We start from the raw sequence: 19,289 nt of genomic DNA, 5'->3' as shown, positions 1-19,289 counted from the left end.
TATTTCCTGGATTTATCTTGTTCACCACCTATCTTGTTTAATTCCTTTTTTTCTTTGCTTCCCTACACTTTGGAATTTCCAATTTTTCCTCATTTGGAGCTAATATTAACTCTTTCAGCTCCATTTTCTGCTGCATCTTTACCTTCCTGATCTGCCAAATTATTTCCTCTTCTTTCTGGGGTCTTTACCTTTTGGTGTCCCTTAATATGTACTATAGCTATCTCTCTTAGGTAATTTTAATGCCTCTAAAACCTCTCAAATAAGTTTCTCATGTACTAATCTTTTTCCTCTTGAATTAAGTAATCTCTTTTCTTTGTGTTAGATATTCTAGTGCTCTTTTTAAAGTCTATAATTAAACAGTTTGAGCCTTCTAGTTTAAGATTATTTGGTTAATTTCCCTTTTTCCATAGTTTGCATGTTTTTCTCATCAACTTCTGCATACCCTGTCTTTTGCAAGGAGTTGTATTTCTGTTAGCTAATTTATCTCCCAAAGGGCTGTCTTGGGATATCTCTTCTAGTATGCTTTTATTGCCCCTTTTTTTCCCCTGTATCCAGCTTACTGGTTTTCTGTTCCATTTTCAAGATCTTATCTATCCATCCCCTGCCTCTGTTTCTCACTTCCACTAACAGCTTAAATACCACTTTTCTTTCAACCACTTACACCCAAAACAAACCATTTTTTTCCCCACACTATTTTTCAACACAATACACCTCCCTCTAAGGAGATGTGGGGTAAAGCTTAAAATGCACAATCCACTCACTTTTATTTCTCATTCACCTTCACACATTCCTTCACACCCTCAAGACACAAAGTGGATCCTTACCACCAGAAAATCAGGGGTCCCTGTGGCCCCCCTCGCCTTGGGGTTTGGCCTCCAGGTCTCAGTATCTCCAGGCCTCCTGGAAGGGCCCTGACTCTGGTCGCCTCCGGTGCCCGTTCACCTGTGAGGCTTCTGCGTGTCACTCACACTCTTCAGCTTTGGCTCCCTCACATGCCTGGGAACCACAGCCTGGTTTGCAGGTCACACACACCCTTCAGCTAAAGCCCCACCTGCCCAGGGACCATGGCCTGGTTTGCAGGTCACACACACCCTTCAGCTAAAGCCCCACCTGCCCAGGGACCATGGCCTGGTTTGCAGGTCACACACACCTTCAGCTAAAGCCCCACCTGCCTGGGGACCATAGCCTGGTTTGCAGGTCACACACTCCTCTGTCCACTGCCCCCCCCTTCCCACCCGCCAAGCTGAAGTTGACTTTGTGTGTGACTCACTCTCACACACACTACAAGAAACAATAAGGTATCTGTGGTATTGTCCACAAGGGTCCCCAGGATGAGGGAAGAGACGAGAAAGTTGACTCCATGTGTCAAAAGGCTTGATTTATTATTTTATGATAGATAATATATTAAAACTATACTAAAAGAATAGAGGAAAGGATTTCATCAGAAGTCTAAGCTAAGAATAGAATAGGAATGAATAACAAAGGCTTGTCTCTGCCCGAGACCGTCTGGACAGGTGATTTGTGATTGGCCCTTAATTGCAAACAGCCAGATGAGACCAATCACAGATTCCTCCTGTTGCATTCCACGGCAGCAGATAAGAATTGTTTACAGTTTGTTCCTGAGGCCTCTCAGCTTCTCAGGAGGGGAAAAATCCTAAGGAAAGGATTTTTCATAAATCATGTCGGTGACATCTCACCCTTTTTATTTTAAGAAAATTAAAAAGAAAAGTGTTTGCAATTTCATCTGCTGGGCCCAGCAGAGGAAAGAACAAGCACCTGAGAGGCTATGTGTTGCCAATCAAAACATCAACCAAATGCTGGTGTGGAATCATCAGGGAAATTCTTCACCTGGAAAACACCAAATTCCATCACATCACCAAAACAATCTTAAGATAAAGAAAATGCAAAAATAATGCAAAGAAAGTTCATTGCTTCAAGTCCAAACAGCTGAGTTTCAGGAAAAAGTCCAAACTGAAGATGTTCCTCTTTGATATCGCTGAAAGTCCCTTTTGGTCCTGAAACAGGCTTGCAAAATTTTGGCTTTTCAATGCTTTTTGAGCTGCTAGCTCTTTCAACTCTTTTTATTTAAATTTTTTTTTTTTTTTTTTTTTTTTTTTTTTTTTTGTCAGAAAGAGTAGAAGCAGAGAGGAGCCACTAAGGCCCTGCGGGGGCCCTGGCCCTTGTGGAAGGATCAGGGACTCCAGACCTGGCTCACAGAACGGTGGCCCAGGCCCTGACGGGGGAAGCAAAGCCCCCAAACCCAACAGGTGCTGGCCAGGCGGAGGCCCTGGCCCAGGGAACCGAGCCAAATGGCCCAGACCCGGCCCACGGAGCGGGCTCTGTGTTCTCTCAACCCAGCACCCTGCTGCCAATGCCTGGGCATCACGAGTGACCGAACGCTTCATTCCCTCTGAACCGGTGCAGACCAGCAGCTGGGGAAGAGAAGCTTTCCAAGGGATCATCACCCCAGATCTTTGTCCCCAGAGCAAGTGAGTGATGCTCACTTTCCACTGTTTCTCCTGCCTCTGCAATGCAAATGCAAAAGGTGTTCCTTCTTTCTGCCCCTCGGTACCACACCCTGCGGGCTGGGGACCAGAGGCAGAAGGCTCAGGAGCCACCTCCCCCTCGCCGCTGGGGCGCTCAAGGGGAGTCAGGCATTCCAACCCCCAGCGGGAATCTCTGAACCAAACCCGGGTCGGCCCGCGAAAAACACCGAGTTTGAAGGCAGGCAGACGGGCTGAGCTCGCAGTCAGCTGTCGAGCCACAACCCCCCCACGGAGGGGCAGGCCGGAATCCCCTTCCCCTGTCCCAGCTCTCACTGCAGGGGCAGCCTCGGGCAGCCCAAATAGCTCGTGGGGGAATCCAGGCTGATCGCAGGTGCCGCGGTGGCCGCCGCGGGGAGCAGCGGGGCCTCGGGCGGCTCCAATGATGGTTCCGCTTGGTGGTTCTCAACCTCAGCCTCCTCCACCGGCGTGGCAGGCGAAGGCGAGGCCACCGCGGTCAGAGCCCTCACGGGCAGTGCTGCAGGGTCGGACGCGGGAGGGACTGGCGCCGGCGACGTGGGATCGACCCCCGCCGGCACCGCTGTGAGCGCAATTGCCGGCTGCGATGCCGAAGGAGAAGGGACAGGGGCTGCAGGTCCCGACTCCGGGACGGGCTGCCGTCGATCATCGCTGCTGTCGGGTGTGTCTCCTAGCAACTCGGGCGAAGCCGCGGGAGGCGGTGCTTCTGCCACGGGAACGCCGACAAACTCTGACGGAGGCGATGGGTCCGGTCCGGCTGCGAGCGGTGCCGCGGGGACTGGCACCTCCCGCGGGGCGGACTGGGGTAAGGCCTGCGACTCTGGCTCGGGCAGCGGAGCCAACTCACCTCCCCCCTGAGAGCAACGATGAGGGGGAATTGGTTCCGTTGGAGCAAGCTCCAAAGGCGCAGAAAAAAACTTTTCTTCTGCTGCGGGCAAAGCTTCGCCCCCCCCCCCCCCCCCCGCCCCGGTTCGGGGGGGCTGGGAACCTGCAGGCCATGGTTTTGCACAGGTTCCTCCCTTGACAGCTCCAGCGAGAAGGGAGACATAGCTCAGCAATCTGCAATCCACTGATATGCAGATGCTTTCCGTTTCAAAACTGGGAAGAGAGTTTTGAATGACAGATAAACCCGAGGAAATCCAAGTCCCCGTTAGAAAAGATCTCGGATAATTACTTCCATGCATTCCCAAACATATGATTCAAGGGCATACAGCACATCAGTGAAAAAGCCATGGTGCTTTGCCCACCTAAAAAACTCATAGAAATGTGTCTTCAGCATAGGAATTCTGTCCTCATGACCCCATTTTTGCCAGAGGCCAATAAGTTTCTTCTCTGAGGGAGAGAATGGAACCTCCGCCTCCGTAGGCACCCTCTGCCATAACCGAATCTGCCTCACACAAAGGGCAGCATTTTCAGGAAGGGAACTGTAAACAGTACCTTGTGACAGTGTCCTCTGGGCTTCAGCAGGCTGCTCTGTGCTGCGAAGACTTCCGGACATCTTGTCTCAGAGACTTTTCAAAGGTTCTCTCTGTGGCCAGCCTTGGCTGTGAACTCTGTCCAATTTCAGGATCTTTGGTTCTTCAGCTCCTGGCTAGAAGCCACTTCTGTGGTCCCTGGTGTAGGTGACCATCGATGCCAAACACTTGGGGTTTACCCAAATGTAGCAATGCTCCTCTGGGCTTACCAAATGAAGAATTCTTCTTCACTCAGGGTCCAATTGTGGTGATTTCTTCACTCGAGGCACCATCTGTCCGTTCTGTCCTCGGTGTTCACCTTTTGTGGTGATGTCCCTTTTATCACGTCGGGGTCACCATTTGTGGTATTGTCCACAAGGGTCCCAGGATGAGGGAAGAGACGAGAAAGTTGACTCCATGTATCAGAAGGCTTGATTTATTATTTTATGATAGATAATATATTAAAACTATACTAAAAGAATAGAGCAAAGGATTTCATCAGAAGGCTAAGCTAAGAATAATGAATAGGAATGAATAACAAAGGCTTGTCTCTGACCGAGACCATCTGGACAGGTGATTTGTGATTGGCCCTTAATTGGAAACAGCCAGATGAGACCAATCACAGATTCCCCCTGTTGCATTCCACGGCAGCAGATAAGAATTGTTTACAGTTTGTTCCTGAGGCCTCTCAGCTTCTCAGGAGGGGAAATATCCTAGGGAAAGGATTTTTCATAAAACATGTTGGTGACATTTAAGGTACTTTGGATTTTCCTTTCCACACTGAGTGTCTGAGAGGTTTTTGTGCCATCCTGGCCACCAATTCTCTCCTTCAAGGAGTCCATGAGGAGCCTGTGTTGGAGAGGGACCTCAATGGGACCCATAATACCTTGAGACCCTTTGGGTGTTTCCTCTGACTTGGACTCCTGGAAAGGTTTGTGCAATCTCCTCTCAGGCCCTGAGGTTCAAGGGCTCAGCTCCAAATTCACAGTGAGGATCAAGCAAGTCCTGACACACCGTGGCTCTGCCTTCATTTCCCTCTGCTCTTGTGCAGTTCATTAGGAGGGTTTCCTTTGACAGTGATGAAGAAATAGTTCAAAGAACTTCTAAGAAAATATTGGATTCCTTTTTTAAAGGCTGTTTTTTATGGCTGTTTTTGTTACACAAGAGGTGATTGCAGCACTCACTGACAGATATTGATGCAGGGACTGTCCTAAGGAGGTCTGGCCTGCTCAGAGAAGCTGTGCCTTGAGGTCTGAGCCAGCGTGGACAACCTTGCTCCACATTCCCCTGCCCCATCCTGTCTCTCCTCACTCACCTGGGACCTGCTTTGCTTGGAGAACTGGCTGCTCACAGCCAAAGAGGGATTTTCCATCTTTTTAATTTGTTGAAGCAATTTAAAATTCCATAGTTTCTCCATTTAAACAGACACACTCCTCAAGTGTGTGCCAAGCCCAAGGTGCCACCAAGAGCACTCCAGATCTGCCCTGGGCCAGCTGTGAGGGTGGATCATCATCCCAACAGGCAGTGGGCCATTGCAAGGGACTGTTGCCATGGTCACTGCAGTGACCCCACTGCTGGGTTTGGGTGCCATGGACACCCCCATCAGTTCAGGTTTCCTTGGAAACCAGCCCAAGGAGCCATTTCTGCAGCCAGGTTCCATGGCCACTTGCCTGCAGAGCTGTTGCTGCCCTTGGCTGCCATGGCAACCCTCAGGACAAAGCGGTGCCAGGGCTGTTCCAGGTACAATTGCAGTGAGAATTTTGATGATGATGGTGGTGATACACCAGGACAGATTCCCAGGGAGGTTGTCAATGCCCCATCCCCAGAAATATTCAAGTCCAGCTGGGACAGAGCTCTGAATAACCTGATCCAGTGAAAGATGTCCCTGCTCATTTCAGGGCTTGGATGAGATGAGCACTGCAAAGCTTTTCCCATTCAAACCATTCTAGGATTGCATGGGGAGAAGGGGCTTCTCAGTGGGCTTTTCTGGCTGATCCTGGTACCTGATCTCCACAGTCTATCCTATCCTACTCAATTCCCTTCATCAGTGTTTGTTTTCTGCCTCTTTTAAATTTCTCTTTGTGTGTCTGTGTGGGACTGCTGAGCAGGGATAAGGAGGCAAAGAGTCCCCAGGCCTGCAAGGGTCACTTGTCCCCTTGTGGCCTCAGGCCCAGGGCCAGCAGCTGTTATGAGTAAAAAAAGAGTTACCCATCTTTTTATTTAAGAGAAGGGGTAGCAGAGTTTAAAGTTAAGCTGGGAACTGATTGCTGGCCAAGAGTTCTTCTGTTGGTTAAATGTTGTAATCACCTGTTCAGTATCATTGTTAACCCTCTATTGTGGAGAATTCTTTATTTCAGTACCTCCCTTGCCTGCTGCCAAGAGGATGACACCCCACAGATGGTGGGAAGGGGAGGGGGAATCTCAGGAGACATGCAAATTTATCTCAAAACCCAGACTGCAACGTGACGGGACCGCCACCAAATCCCGGAAAATACCCCAAAAGAAATGAGCCAAAGCAGAATTGAGAGGTCAAGGTGGTGTCTGGACAGCAGGGGTGAGGTCCGAAGCCGGAAGAGACACTGAAAACCTCGGTCACTCTTTGCCCCGGTTAAAAAAGAAGTCAGTCGGGTCCAGGACTCCTGAGCCAGCAAACCAAACCAAACCCGGGGTATGCCCCCACTGCCCTTTTGAGGACGGGACTCCCGGCTCTGCCCCGAGGGGACAGAGCTGCACTTTCGTCCTCTTCCGAGTCAGTCTCTGCTAGCGGCTGCAGGGAACTGCAGACCTGTCCACCCCCCATCCTGAGCTGATCACTTTTAATAAGGGTATTTAAAAGGAGAAAGATCTCCTGCCCTGTTTATTTCATCCTCCACTGAGGATTTCAAACTCCCCAGGAGCAGGAAAATCCCCATTCCCTGTTTGATTGTGGCTGCAGCCTGGAACATCAATTCAGAATGAAAAACTTTCTGATAGCCCTACTGAATGGCACCGGGAGGGGGTTTTGAGAAAGGGTGGAAATTGTATTTTGATAGGAAATAAAGTTACAAAATTCTTTCTTTCTGTCCCACTCATTTTCAGTCAGTTCCAGTTTCTGTTTCAGAGTGCCACCTTCTCAGATGATTGTCTTTGTGCCCTCCTTTCTCTTCTGCCTTTCTCTGCCTGCTCTGTTTCTCTCTCAGTATCTCTCTTGACCCAGGGCTGCTCCCACCAAAGACCCTGCCCTGATTTAATTCCCAGTCCACGAGCTGCAACATCCATGGCTGAAGTTCTGAAGGCTGGCAGTGAAATGTCACTGTAAGATCTTGCTCCACTTGGTTTTTGGGTCCTTCTTAAGAGCTTTGCTGGCGAGGGCAGGAACATCTTTTCTTGGCTGGGAAGAAGAGAGGGAGAGAAAGAAATCGGACAGAGGTCTCAAAGAGAGAGAGAAATAGGAAAGAGGTTTTGGGTGGGGGGGGAGGAGAAAGAAATAGGAAAGTGGTCTCAGTGTGACAGAAAGAAATAGGAAAGTGGTCTCGGAGGGACAGAAAGAAACAGGAAAGAGGTCTCAGAGGTAGAGAAAGAAAGAGGAAAAGGCTCCGGCTGGGACTCCGCAGCTCCCAGGGACACCCGCAGGGCACAGCGCCTTTCACAATTCCAGCCAATCAGAGAATGCACTAAACAATTTCCAGCCAACCAGAGCTTTTCTCTCTGATGACTCACCGGTTGCCGGGCAGATCCACAGAGCCAAGCGCCCCCGGAGCGGAATTTGGGGCTCGGGCCGGGGGGACGGATCTGCATCGGGGGGAGGTTCCCAAGCCCCCTGCCCACCCCTGGGGCCCATCGGGGGCTCCCCCACCCAGCAGCCGGTGCTGCAGAGGGGTGGGAAAGGGGGGTCGGGGCTGGGAGTGGAGGAAATGCGGGGCCGGTGCTGAGCACAGGGCTGAGCACACAGAGATGGTTTTGTTCTTGCTGAGCTCGCACTGAGCCAAGGCCTGTCCTGCCCCTTGTCCGGCCATGCTGCGGAGGGGCTGGGGCTGGGGGGGAGGTTGGGAGGGGACACAGCCAGGACAGGTAACCCCAACTGACCCCGGGGACACCCCAGACCATAGGACATCATGATCAGGGTATCATGTGGGGAGAACAAAGAAGAAGGAGGGACATTTGGAGCGAGGGTTTTTGTCTTCCCAGGTAACACTTAGGCAGGATGGGGCCCTGTGTCGCTGGTGGGCAGGGTCAGCACCAAAGACACAGACACCAACTTCACTTAGGGAACAGTGAATTTTAGATATTGAAAAATTGCAAAAAATTACAGAAGTATTAGATAGGCAAAGCAAAAAATCATTAGGAAATAATTCCAAAAGAGAAGATGTTGAAATGATTATCACTCAATTCTCCATTTCTGCCTGCAGGCTCTGGAGATTCTATCTCTGCCTTCAGTCAGGGTTGCATTCCGTAACAAGTCCTGGTACCAAATCCTGCTTTCCAAGGCTGGAACAGTGTCTCAGCTTTAGCTGGCTGTGTATACAATTACCATCTGTCAAAGGTGGAGCAGGTATCATCTGCGAATTGAGCAATTACTTTATCTCTTCCACAAGGAATCCTCCCTCTGGAGAGATATCTTCTGTTAATGGGCCATTGAGTGTCACTTCAGGACTGATAAATATTCCATCATCCCATTGTGAGGTGCTCCGCCCAGAGGGAGGAGCCAAGCATTCCTACCTGGATATAAGCTGAGAATGAACAACAGAGTTACCTTTCTCCCACAGGATTCCCAGAAGAGCAGCTCTCAGCTCCACTGGATCCCAGAGGAAGACCAGGCCCATCGACAGCACCACTGGACCTCCAGAGGAAAATTCCACTCTTCTACAGGATCCCTGCTCCAACAAATCCACATCTATCACTGCAGGAGGACGGCAGCCACCATTTAACGGGAGTGCTGCCAACACCCTGACCCACAGCGTGTCAGGTGGTATTCTGAACCTGTAAGTAGTTTTTTGTACTATTGCATTTGTAATTTTAATTTTCCTTTTAAAGAACTGTTATTCCTGTTCCCATAGCTTTTGATTGACAGCCCCTTATTTTGAAAATTATAATTCCAAGGGAGGGGGTTAACATTTTCCATTTCAAGGGAGGCTCCTGCCGTCCTTAGCAGACACCTGTCTTTTCAAACTGACACAATGCCCCAGGACACCCAGGCAGGTGAGGAGGAAGTCAGTGCCCCTTTCCCCCTCTCTCCTGCTCCATCTCCCAGCCCGGCATGGCCCCTGGCTGCAGGACAACCCTGCTGCCAACGCCGTCCTGCTGGGGATGCACGGGAGGATCTCCTTTCCCTTCCGGCTGGCACACAGGAAAAACCCATCCTCTCCTTGTCCTTCCTCCCCCAGACAAGGAGCTGAGCATGGAGAGCAGGAAGGACAAATCCCCACGGCAAAACCTCATTGAAGAGAAGCCCTACAAGTGCCTGGAGTGTGGGAAGAGCTTCTGGACAAGCAGCAACCTGATCCGCCACCAGATGATTCACACCGGGGAATGGCCCTACGAGTGTGGGGAGTGTGGGAAGGGCTTCAGCTGCAGCTCAGAACTCGTCAGGCACCAACGCATCCACACTGGGGAGAGGCCCTACGAGTGCCCCACATGTGGGAAGAGGTTTCACACCAGCTCCAGTCTCCTTGTGCATGAGCGGATCCACACGGATGAGAGGCCCTTCCGCTGCCCTGACTGTGGGAAGGGCTTCAAGTACAGCTCCACCCTTGTCAGGCACCGGCGCATCCACACTGGGGAGAGGCCCTACGAGTGTCCCCAGTGTGGGATGACCTTCACCCAGAGGTCTGACTTGACCCAACACCAACGGAGGCACCGGTAAGGGAAGCCCTGCGAGTGCCCCCACTGCAGTGCTCTTCATGCACTGCTCCAGCTTCATCCCCCATGGGAGGACGCACATTAGGAAGAGCCCCGGTGATCCATGTTCCCTATGATCCATGCTGGGAAGACACCTGTACCTTTTCCTGCCCCTGCCAGTGACATGACTTGGGACTGAAGAACATGAGGGTCTGGCCATGGCCAGTGTCATTATATTCACTCCCACCTCAGGTCATTTCCAGGGGCAGGAAAGGGGCTCTCTCTCTCTCTCTCTCTCTCTCTCTCTCCCTGAGGAGAAGGGTGTCCTTTCCAGACAGGAGGAAATCCATGGCCAGGAAGAGCCAGCCAATGATGTTGTCGTTTTCCCTGTAAATAGTTTTTCTTATCCCTTCTCTTATCAATATTGTTTTTGTCCTTGTTTATTCTTTATCTTGTTGCTGTTCCCAATAAATTGTTCTTTTCCCAGCCCGAGATCTTTGCCTTTTGTGCTTTCCATGGAGGCGAGAGGGCAGTGAGGGCAGCGCGGTTTTAGCAGGAGCAGGAAATTGGGGAATCCCATTCCTGAAACCCAGCCCATGGAAACCGAGCATCCCAGCTGGTCCCAGCCCTGGTGGCCATGGCAACAGCCTTGGGAGCGGGTCCCTGGCTGGGGCTGTGGGAACCTCTTCCCTCTGGTGCCCAGGGACAGGAGTGCAGGGAACGGCTGCAGCCGAATTGGGGCAGGCTTAGGTTGGATCTCAGGAAAAGGTTTTTCCCCAGAGGCTGCTGGGGCCCTGCCCAGGCTCCCCAGGGAAGGGTCCCAGCTCCAGGGCTCTCTGAGCTCCAGCAGCGTTTGGACAGCGCTGCCAGGCCCAGGCTGGCATTGTTGAGGTGTCCTGTGCAGGGCCAGCAGTTGGACTTGAGGATCCTGATGGGTCCCTCCCAACTCAGCCAATTCTGTGGTTCTGGGATCCCATGAGCCTGGGGATGGGACGGCCAATGGTTGCCATGGCAACGGGCTCTGGCTGCAGGCCTGAGCTGGTGTCCATGGCAACCACCCCTGGCATGGGGTCTCCAAGGAGCTGCCAAGGGACTGAGCATAGCAACAGGGGGCTGGTGATGGTTGCCATGGAAACTGAGCATAGCAACAAGGGGCTGGTGATTGTTTCCATGGAAACTGAGCATAGCAACAGGAGGCTGGTGATAGTTGCCATGGAAACTGACCATAGCAACAGGAGGCTGGTGATGGCTGCCTGCTGAGGATCAGATTTGTCACAGGCCCTCAGAGGGGTTCCGTGGGTACTTTCCAAGAGACTCCAGGCTGTTCAAGAGCTGGAATGTCACAGGCAGAGTCAGGGGCTCCATGGAGACCTCCCAGGTCTTTCTGAGGATGGTAAAGAGCCGTGTGGTCACAGGCAGCCACAGCCATTCCATGGTGACATCCCAGGGGACCTTGGGCTGCAAAGGCACTGATCTGTCACAGACACTGATGGGGGCTCCACGGTGACATCCCAGGAGTCCCCAGGCTGCCAAAGAGCTGGGATGTCCCAGACATTCACAGGCGTTCCTTTCATGGGCACAGTGGGTGATTCAGGAAAAAGCTTTATTTCTTTAATAGAGAAACGCCCGCTGAGTAATGAGGTACAGAAATGATGCCCAACACCCCTGCAGGGCCCCTGGACTTCTAAAATTCCTTCTAAGGGAGGACACTGGGAGGTGCTGGATCCAATCCCAGACCCAGCATTTGTTAAAGATGTCAAAGATTGGACAGGTGGAATTGAACTTTAATGCAATTTGTCCCACAGGATTAATGATGGAATACCAGATAAATTTATTTAAATTTGGCTCTGAATGATTCTGATCATAATTAGGCAGAGAGATCTTAACCAAAGTTATTTACTCCACAGTACAGGAGCTATAACAATTATTAGAATATTCTGCTCTAGGAAGCAATTTTGAAGTCAAGAGGGCCTTGCTGGAGTTGTTGGAGCCCACTGCAGGCAGAGCCTCCTGTACCAGCAGGAACTGCCTTTCCTGTGCCATGAGCAGGGCAGGTCCATCTGCAGGAAAAGCCCCAGGCCAGCCTCAGCACAGGGAAGGCCTCGGGCACAAGGGCAGAGTGCCATGCTGGGAGCTGTGCCAGGGAGAGCCTGAGGCACCAAAGGCACCTTGGCAGCAGCAGCTGCTGGCAGGGCATGGCCAGAAGCCTCCCTTGGCACCCCGGCCTGGTGGGCACCACAGCAGAGCTGCTGCCTCAGGGCTCATTTCTGGCTGGGCTCTGAAAAGCCACTTTGTTACATGGTTTCCTGGGGTCCCAGGAGGAGGGAAGAGATGAGACAGTTGGCTCCATGCATCAGAAGGCTTGATTTATTATTATATGATATATAAGATATAAAAACTATACTAAAAGAATGAAGCTAGAGATTTCACTACCAAGGCTATCCTAAGAATAGAAAACAATGTGTAAACTGAAGTCTTCTCAGCTTGAGACACTGGACAGGTATCCTGTGATAGGCCCCTAACTGGAAACAGTCCGACGGGGCCAATCACAGACCTTCCCGTCGCATTCCACAGCAGCAGATAAGAATTGTTTACAGTTTGTTCCTGAGACCTCTCAGCTCTCAGGAGAGGAAAATTCCTAAGTAAAGAATTTTTCATAAACTATGTCGGTGACACCACTTCTGCTCCAGGAGCCTGACTGGGAAGCCATTGGCCCCAGCACCTTGGGGACAAGATATTAATGACAAAACTCTTGATGCCAGCAGAGACAAGGCAGGGGCAGAGGAAAGGGCAGAGCCAGACCCAGGGCCAGGGCTGCCATGGTGATGGCTGTGAGATCACTGCCCCTGCAGCAGCCTGGCTGCCCTCAGCAGACATTCTGGCCAGAAGTATTGTGAGGGCACCCAGCACATCAGAGAAACCACACAAAAGGAATTCCATCCTTGGAGATGAGAGGGTTTCACTGGGTCAGGTTGCACAAAGCTCCTGATCTTGGAGTATTTCTGGGATTGGACATCCACTTCTCTGGAAGAAAACAGTTGCAGTTTTTTGTCACTCTCATAACTGTAAAATATTTCCTCCTTCTAACAAATGTAAATCCGCCCCCATGCAGTTAAAAGATACTGACCCTTCTTCTGTCACTACAAGATTTAGGAGAAAATAACTTTGATCACTGTTTTTCCATTTTCACAGACCTTGGAAAGGACCCGAAGATCTCCCAAGATGGGGTTTGGAGGCCTCATCACAGAACCAGCAGGGACAGGCTGAGGACTCTGGGTTCCTTGATGTGAAGACTGAGGACAGAACAGGAAGAGCCTGTGAGGGATTGAAGGGTGGTTTCAGGGAGGCTGGAGTTTTTCTTCATTGTATAAATCAGTCAGAGAAAGAAATAATGGCACCAAGGGCAGCTGGGGAGGCCCAGACTGGACATGAGGAGAAAAGAATTTCCCTGCCAGGGCAGGGCTGTGGTGCAGCACGTCCCCAGAAGGAGCCTGGAGCAGCCCAAGGCTTTGTGTGGGCAGGCAGAGGCAGGCAGGAGGCAGAGCTGTCAGCAAAGGAAGGGGCCAGCCAGGTGGGGCAGCCAGGGGATGAGCACAGCCTGCAGGGACAGAGGTGCAGGTTTGCTCAGCACCAGAGACACCTTCCCTTTGCTTGTCCCCAGCTGTCATCACTGCCTCCAGTGTTCTGCTCTACCTGGAACCTGGGGACACTTTCTCAGTCCTGTCCCTCTGAAGGATCTTTTAAAGTATAAGAAACTTGAGTGTATCAATGTCTTTTTGAGTTCTTGAGAAGTTCTTTGAGCACACTCTGAGGGACTGTCCCTGATGCAAAGAGCACCAAAGCCCCAGAGGGTCACTAAAGTCCTTGTGCTGTGTCTGTGCTGCTGAGCTGGGCTGGGCTCCTGGCCCAGAGGCAGCTCCTGGCAAGGGCAGCGCTGCAGAGAGACAGCTCTGGGCAGGAGCAGCTCCTGTGCACAGCCCAGCAGGGCTGGGGCACTGCCAGGGCACCTCAGGGACACCAGCAGGGCACAGACAGAGCTCACAGGGGCTCAGCACTGGCAGGGGCTGGGGGATGTCCCAGAGGGGGCTGTGTCACAGCAGCACCTCTGTGGCTGTGTCACAGAGCCACAGAGCAGCTGGGATGTCAGCAAGGGGCTGTGTGACAGCACAGAGTGGGCTGTGTGAGGTCACTGATTGGGCAATGACATCACAGATTTGTTGTGTGAAGTAACTGAACAGCTACAGCATCATAGAGGGGCCTCTGTGACATCACAGAGCTGGGTTTGACATCATGGCATGGCTGTATGACATCACAGAGCAGGCTGTGAGGTCAAAGTGTGTGCTGTGACATTACAGAGTGGCAGTATGACATCACAGAGAGGCTTTTGTGACATCACTCGGGGGAGTTTTGACATCCCAAAGCTGTCTGTGATATCACAGAGTAGGGTGTGGGTCCCTAGAGCAGATTCTGCCCTCATAGAGGGTGGCTCTGTGACATCAGAAAACAGGCTGTGACATAACAGGGTATCTTTGTGAAGTTACAGGGTGAGTACATGACATCACAGGTGGTTGTGTGACATCACAAAGGCTCTGTGACATCACAGGATGCTCTGTGGCATCTCAGGGGCTGTGTGACATCACAGGGGCTGTGTGAGGCCACTGGTGAGGTCACTCTGCCCTGTCCCCCCTCACAGCCCCCCCAGAGCAGTCCAACCCTGCTCGTGCCCAGCAGGGTCCCCTGTCCCCCCGGGTCCCCCCGCCCCCGGCGCCGCAGCCTCCCCCAGAGGATGTTCCACAAGATCGACCCCAGAGCCTGACATGGGGACGGGGGGCTGGGGCCATGGGGGTGGGACGGGGACAGGGACCCCCCGGCAGCGTTCCCGTGTCCCCCAGGGCCAGAGCCTGGGCCAGGGCTCTTTCACCCTGTTACGAACGAGGGCTTGAGAGCACTGAAAAAATCCCAGGCAAGGGATCAGCAAAAACCAGATTTCATATTAAGGAACAGCAGCACAAAGTTCCTTGGCAAGGGTCACTCTGCTCCTGACTGGACACTTCAGGCACAGCAGGGAAACAAAGAAACAACAAAACCAAACAGAATCCAGGCAATCAAACCAGAAAAAAAGTAAGAACTGTCCCTGTGTGTGTGTGTGACACAAGGACAGTGAGGGCAAGGATAAAAGGAATACGACTTGCTTAAGAGAGCTCAAACATAAGAGGACTTAACTTATAACTTAACCTTAACTGATACCTTCAACTTCACAGTTTAGCAAAAGAAAAGCACTTAACCTAACTTATAACGTATGACTTTGCAACAGAGGAATAACACGTCACAATATTTTGCTTAGCTTTTAACTTATATGAAACATAACAACTTAGCAAAAGAACAACTCTTAGCAGCAATGAACTTCACTTAGACCTTGTGATTTAACCTCACTTACAGGCCTGACTGACTCAGCTCTCCAAGGCACTCTGACCCCTCAGAGAGCAGCATTTCTGCCCCATTTCCCCAGCACAGGCACTCCTGTGTGCACACAGACACACAGAGTCAGTGCAAGGCACCTGTGAGAAATTCCCCTGAGGGCAGGGAATGCTCCCTGTGGATGCTTTGGCATCTCCCCAGCAGGCCAAGGGCTGAGCCTGGAGCAGTGGGGGGATCGGCCCAGGCTCTGTTGCTGTCCAGGATCCCCGAGTGCAGCAAACGGGAGAGTTCCCGGCTGGGAGAGGCCCCACCCAGAGGGAGTCGCTGGCCCAGGAGAGCTCCAAGGGCTCCTTTTGGAGCGCTGTGTGCAGGGCCCCACGAGAGGGGCTGCAGTCCCAGCAATGGCTCATCCTGGCCACACTTGGCACCAGCAGCTTTCTTTGGCACTTTGAGAACAGGGATGTTGTGCCACTGAGGGAACAAAAACAGTTCCCAGGGCTGCTCCCAAAGGAAGCAGGAGCTGTTTGGGCAGCAGCAGTGCCTGGAGCAGACAGTGTTTGTGATGAGCTGCAGAGGAGCTGAGCCCAGGGGCTGCTGGCCAAGGCCGAGGCCCAAGGAGCATTTCTGAGCTGGCAGGGCTGGCTGAGAAGGGGAGGGGGGAATGCAGCAGCACAGGGCCATGGAACCAAGGGAGCAGTGTGACACTGTGGGGCCCTGTGACACCAAGGGAGCAGTGTGACACTGTGGGGCCCTGAGAGACCAAGGGACCAGTGTGACACTGTGGGGCCCTGTGAGACCAAGGGACCAGTGTGACACTGAGGGGCCTCATGGAGTCATGGAGAACACTTTGACATTGCTGGGCTTCATGGAACGAAGGGGGCTGTACTGACACTGTGTGGCTCCATGGAATGTAGAGATCATTGTGACACTGTGAGGCCCCATTAACCAAAGGGCCACTTTGATATTTCAAGGCCTCATGGAACCATGGAGAGACCATTAAGTCACTTCACAGCCTCATGGAACCAAGGAGCCGTTGTGACACTGTGGGACACCATGGAAGAAGCAAAGCATTGTGACACTGTGAGGCCTCGTGGAACCAGTGAGACCATTGTGACCCTGGGGGTCCCCACAGAACCAAGAGGACCATTGTGATACTGTGGGGCCTTGTGAAACCAAGAGGCCTTTGTGACACTGCAGGGCTGCATGGAACCAAAGGTCCATTGTGACATTGCAGGGCCTCGTGTCTTCAGGGGTCCATTGTGACACTGGGCAACGAAAGGAGACCATTGTGACACTGCAGGGCTGCATGGAACCAAAGCTCCAGGGTGACACAGAGGGACCTCCTGTCATCAGTGGTTCATTGTGACACTGTGGAGCCAAAGGAGACCATTGTGACACTATGGAGCCCCATAAAACCAAGGGAACACAGGACAGGTCTGGCTGGTTTGGCCTCCCATGGACTGCCTGACTGGTCCAGCTGACCTTGGCATGTTGAGGGTGTCCTCTCACCTACTACTGAAACACTGGGGCTCCCTCCATGCTTTCCTTGCCAGGAAGAGAACTGTCCTTCTCCTCCTGGTACCCATGGCAAGAATTGGGATTTCACCTCTAAATTTCCTTATATCCTTATATATAGGGATTGTTCCAGTAGAAATATTGAAAAGGACAAGTGGTTTCACAAGTGAAACTATCTTGCAGTGGTCACTTCCCCTCTGACCCCAAAACACTTGGGAAGGCTCCGTGCTTTCCTTTCCATGGGAAAGAGCTGTCCTGCTTCTCCAGGCGCCTATGGGTGAGATTGGGCTTCCACCTCCAAAATTCCAAAACTAAATCCAAAGACTGCTCCCAGACAAAATCTGCCATTCCTGACAAGTCTGCCTGGCCTTGGTCTAGTGAGGCTTTCATCTGCCTTCCAAACACTGGGGCTCTGTGCTTTCCTTCCTGTAGAAAAGAACTGTCCCTCTCATCCAGGTACCCATGGCCACAATTGGGATTTCACCTCCAACATTCCCTGTTGTGGCAGACTGGAGGAGATTGTTGGCTCAAAACATTTCATGTGTGGGGGAGGAAGGGGCAGGTCCAGCCTTGCCCTGCACTGGAACCCCAATCCCCCCAGAGCCTCTATCCCAGCCCAGCAGTGTCTGCCAGTCCCTGGCACAGCACAGGCAATGCTCCACAGCCACCTCTGGAGCCCCTGCCCAGCTCCTGAGGGACCAAATGAGCCCAAGTCCCACCTGGGGGAAGGGCGCAGGAAGACCAAGGGCTATTGAAGGCTGACCCCAAGGCAAGCACACATCTTGACCCTACCTCCTCTTGGAATTTCCATCTGAACACCGCAGGAATCCAGGAGTTGGTAGCTGTGTGTCTTCTTCTCTAAATCATTCTTGTCTTTCTTTCTGTGTCTTCCATATCTGTCCTCTTGCAAATTTTGATTAACATTACATTGAATAGGCTTAGAGATTGTGTAGTTGAATGGGCCAAGTTAAAGCGTTGAGAAAAGTTTTTTGTTGGTTGAATGTCATATGAAACCTTCTGCCAAAATTTCTCTGGATTTCTAAAGTTGCCATTAAAGGCTGTTTTTTTCTTTTGAGTTCCTAAGAATCTCTTGATTGCATAACTCCAGTACATAAAATGCAGAGTACACAAACAATTCAAATTCTTCTAAAATGTCTCATTGAAAAAGTTTTTTAGTGGATGGGGGTCAGGGCTTGTCTGTCCTGCTTGGCACAGCCCTGCACAGCCACATTCCTCACTCCACATTCCTCACTCCACATTCCTCACTCCATTTCCCAGCTGGAGCCCCTGGTGCCTCTGAGCTGTGCTGCCCCAGCCCCAGGGACGCTCTCCTTGTCTGCCCATTCCCCCACGGGCTCTGGGCAGGGATGGCCTCAGTGGGGGCTGCTGACATCCTCAGCAACTTGGAGGCTGCTGCTGAATTTCACTGCTCCAGAGCCTTGTTCAGCCTTCAGCTCTTCAGTGCAGGAATTCAGTGTCCCAGGGCTCATTAACATTCAGAACACCTTAACCAGCAGAGCCTCTGGGAATAATCTGATTTTAATTTTCAAATCCTTTGTGGTTAATTTGACAGATTTCCAAAGCCAAGTTAAAGTGAATACACTATATTTAAAAAGACAGGGAGAAAAGATTATTTTTAGGTCCTGTTTCATTTTTTTTTCCCTGCTAATTCATTGATATGTGCAATCTCCAACTGACACTGAATCCAAGTACTTCCTCATGCAGTTCGAATAGATATGAAAATCAAGACCCCTCATGGCTGACAATCAACCAGACTCTGTCCCTACCCCCACCCCACCATTTCCCCCATCCAAGCCCTGGCACTCAGAGCAGCCTTGTGCAAATCTGAGCTCCCTCCAGCCCAGGCTGCACCTGCAGCTTTCAGCTCCTTGGCTCCAACTCCCACCTGCTTTCCTTGAAGAAGGAGCTGCCCGAGACACAGAGGGATGTTCATTTATTGTCAGCCAACAAAGCCAAGGGAAGGCACAGCTCCATCAAATGCAAAACTCATTCCTCTGCTGGATAATAAATCCACTTTTCACAGAGAGCAGACAGTCTCAGAGCAATGGAAAACACCTTCTATGCCCAACACAGATCCCAGGGTCCCCCCAAACCCTCCCTGCCCCGATTCTGCCCAGATTTGCTCTTTGCACACACCTTTCACAGGCTGAAGTCAGGAGCTCCCTCCATGCCCAGAGGGAGGAATAGAGAGAAAGTGAATGAAGAGCTCTCCTGTATATTAACCTTTGGCCTGGGCTCTGCAGAAGCAGCTGACACAAATTGGCTGCCTTTGAGCTTCAGCCCACTGCCAACAGCTTCCAGGCAAGTGTCTCCTGCTTATTGCTGCAAGTAACAGGAAAGCCTTGGGAGTTCTCTCCCTTGCTGACCAGTCCTTCAGCACACTTCAGCCTTCTGCATCTCTGGCTCTAGAAAGAGAAAAGTGTTCCTGGGAATAAAGCAAAGCATTTTTCTACCTATTTGCCTCCCCCACAATAGTGTCAAACTTGCAAAAAAATCATGAAGAGGTAGAAAGTGAGGCAGTGCATCATGCCAGACACTTTGA

General features: G+C 51.5%; 1 protein-coding gene, 1 long non-coding RNA gene and 1 pseudogene across 2 annotated transcripts in view; 1 reads left to right on the top strand and 2 right to left on the bottom strand.

Annotated features, from left to right (window-relative positions):
- The window catches only part of LOC103824723 (zinc finger protein 420-like), a 210,159-nt gene that overhangs the window by 50,522 nt on the left and 140,348 nt on the right, over nucleotides 1-19,289 (top strand). The window contains 2 exon segments of the mRNA XM_050984017.1: nucleotides 8,722-8,937; nucleotides 9,340-9,814. Coding sequence (XP_050839974.1) covers nucleotides 9,354-9,814 — 461 coding nt within the window. The 5' untranslated portion in view covers nucleotides 8,722-8,937; nucleotides 9,340-9,353.
- LOC103824895 (zinc finger protein 208-like) overlaps nucleotides 1-19,289 on the bottom strand; it is a 193,029-nt pseudogene that overhangs the window by 40,601 nt on the left and 133,139 nt on the right.
- On the bottom strand, nucleotides 37-1,944 carry LOC127060565 (uncharacterized). The gene is made up of 2 exons (XR_007779779.1): nucleotides 1,092-1,944; nucleotides 37-969 (listed from the first exon to the last, which is right to left on the bottom strand). It is a non-coding gene; the product is annotated as an uncharacterized LOC127060565 (long non-coding RNA).

This window comes from Serinus canaria, chromosome 25, assembly GCF_022539315.1.
Source record: "Serinus canaria isolate serCan28SL12 chromosome 25, serCan2020, whole genome shotgun sequence".
Classification (NCBI taxonomy): domain Eukaryota; kingdom Metazoa; phylum Chordata; class Aves; order Passeriformes; family Fringillidae; genus Serinus; species Serinus canaria.
The sequence above is the reverse complement of the archived record's forward strand: the minus strand, read 5'-3'. Positions and strand labels throughout refer to the sequence as shown.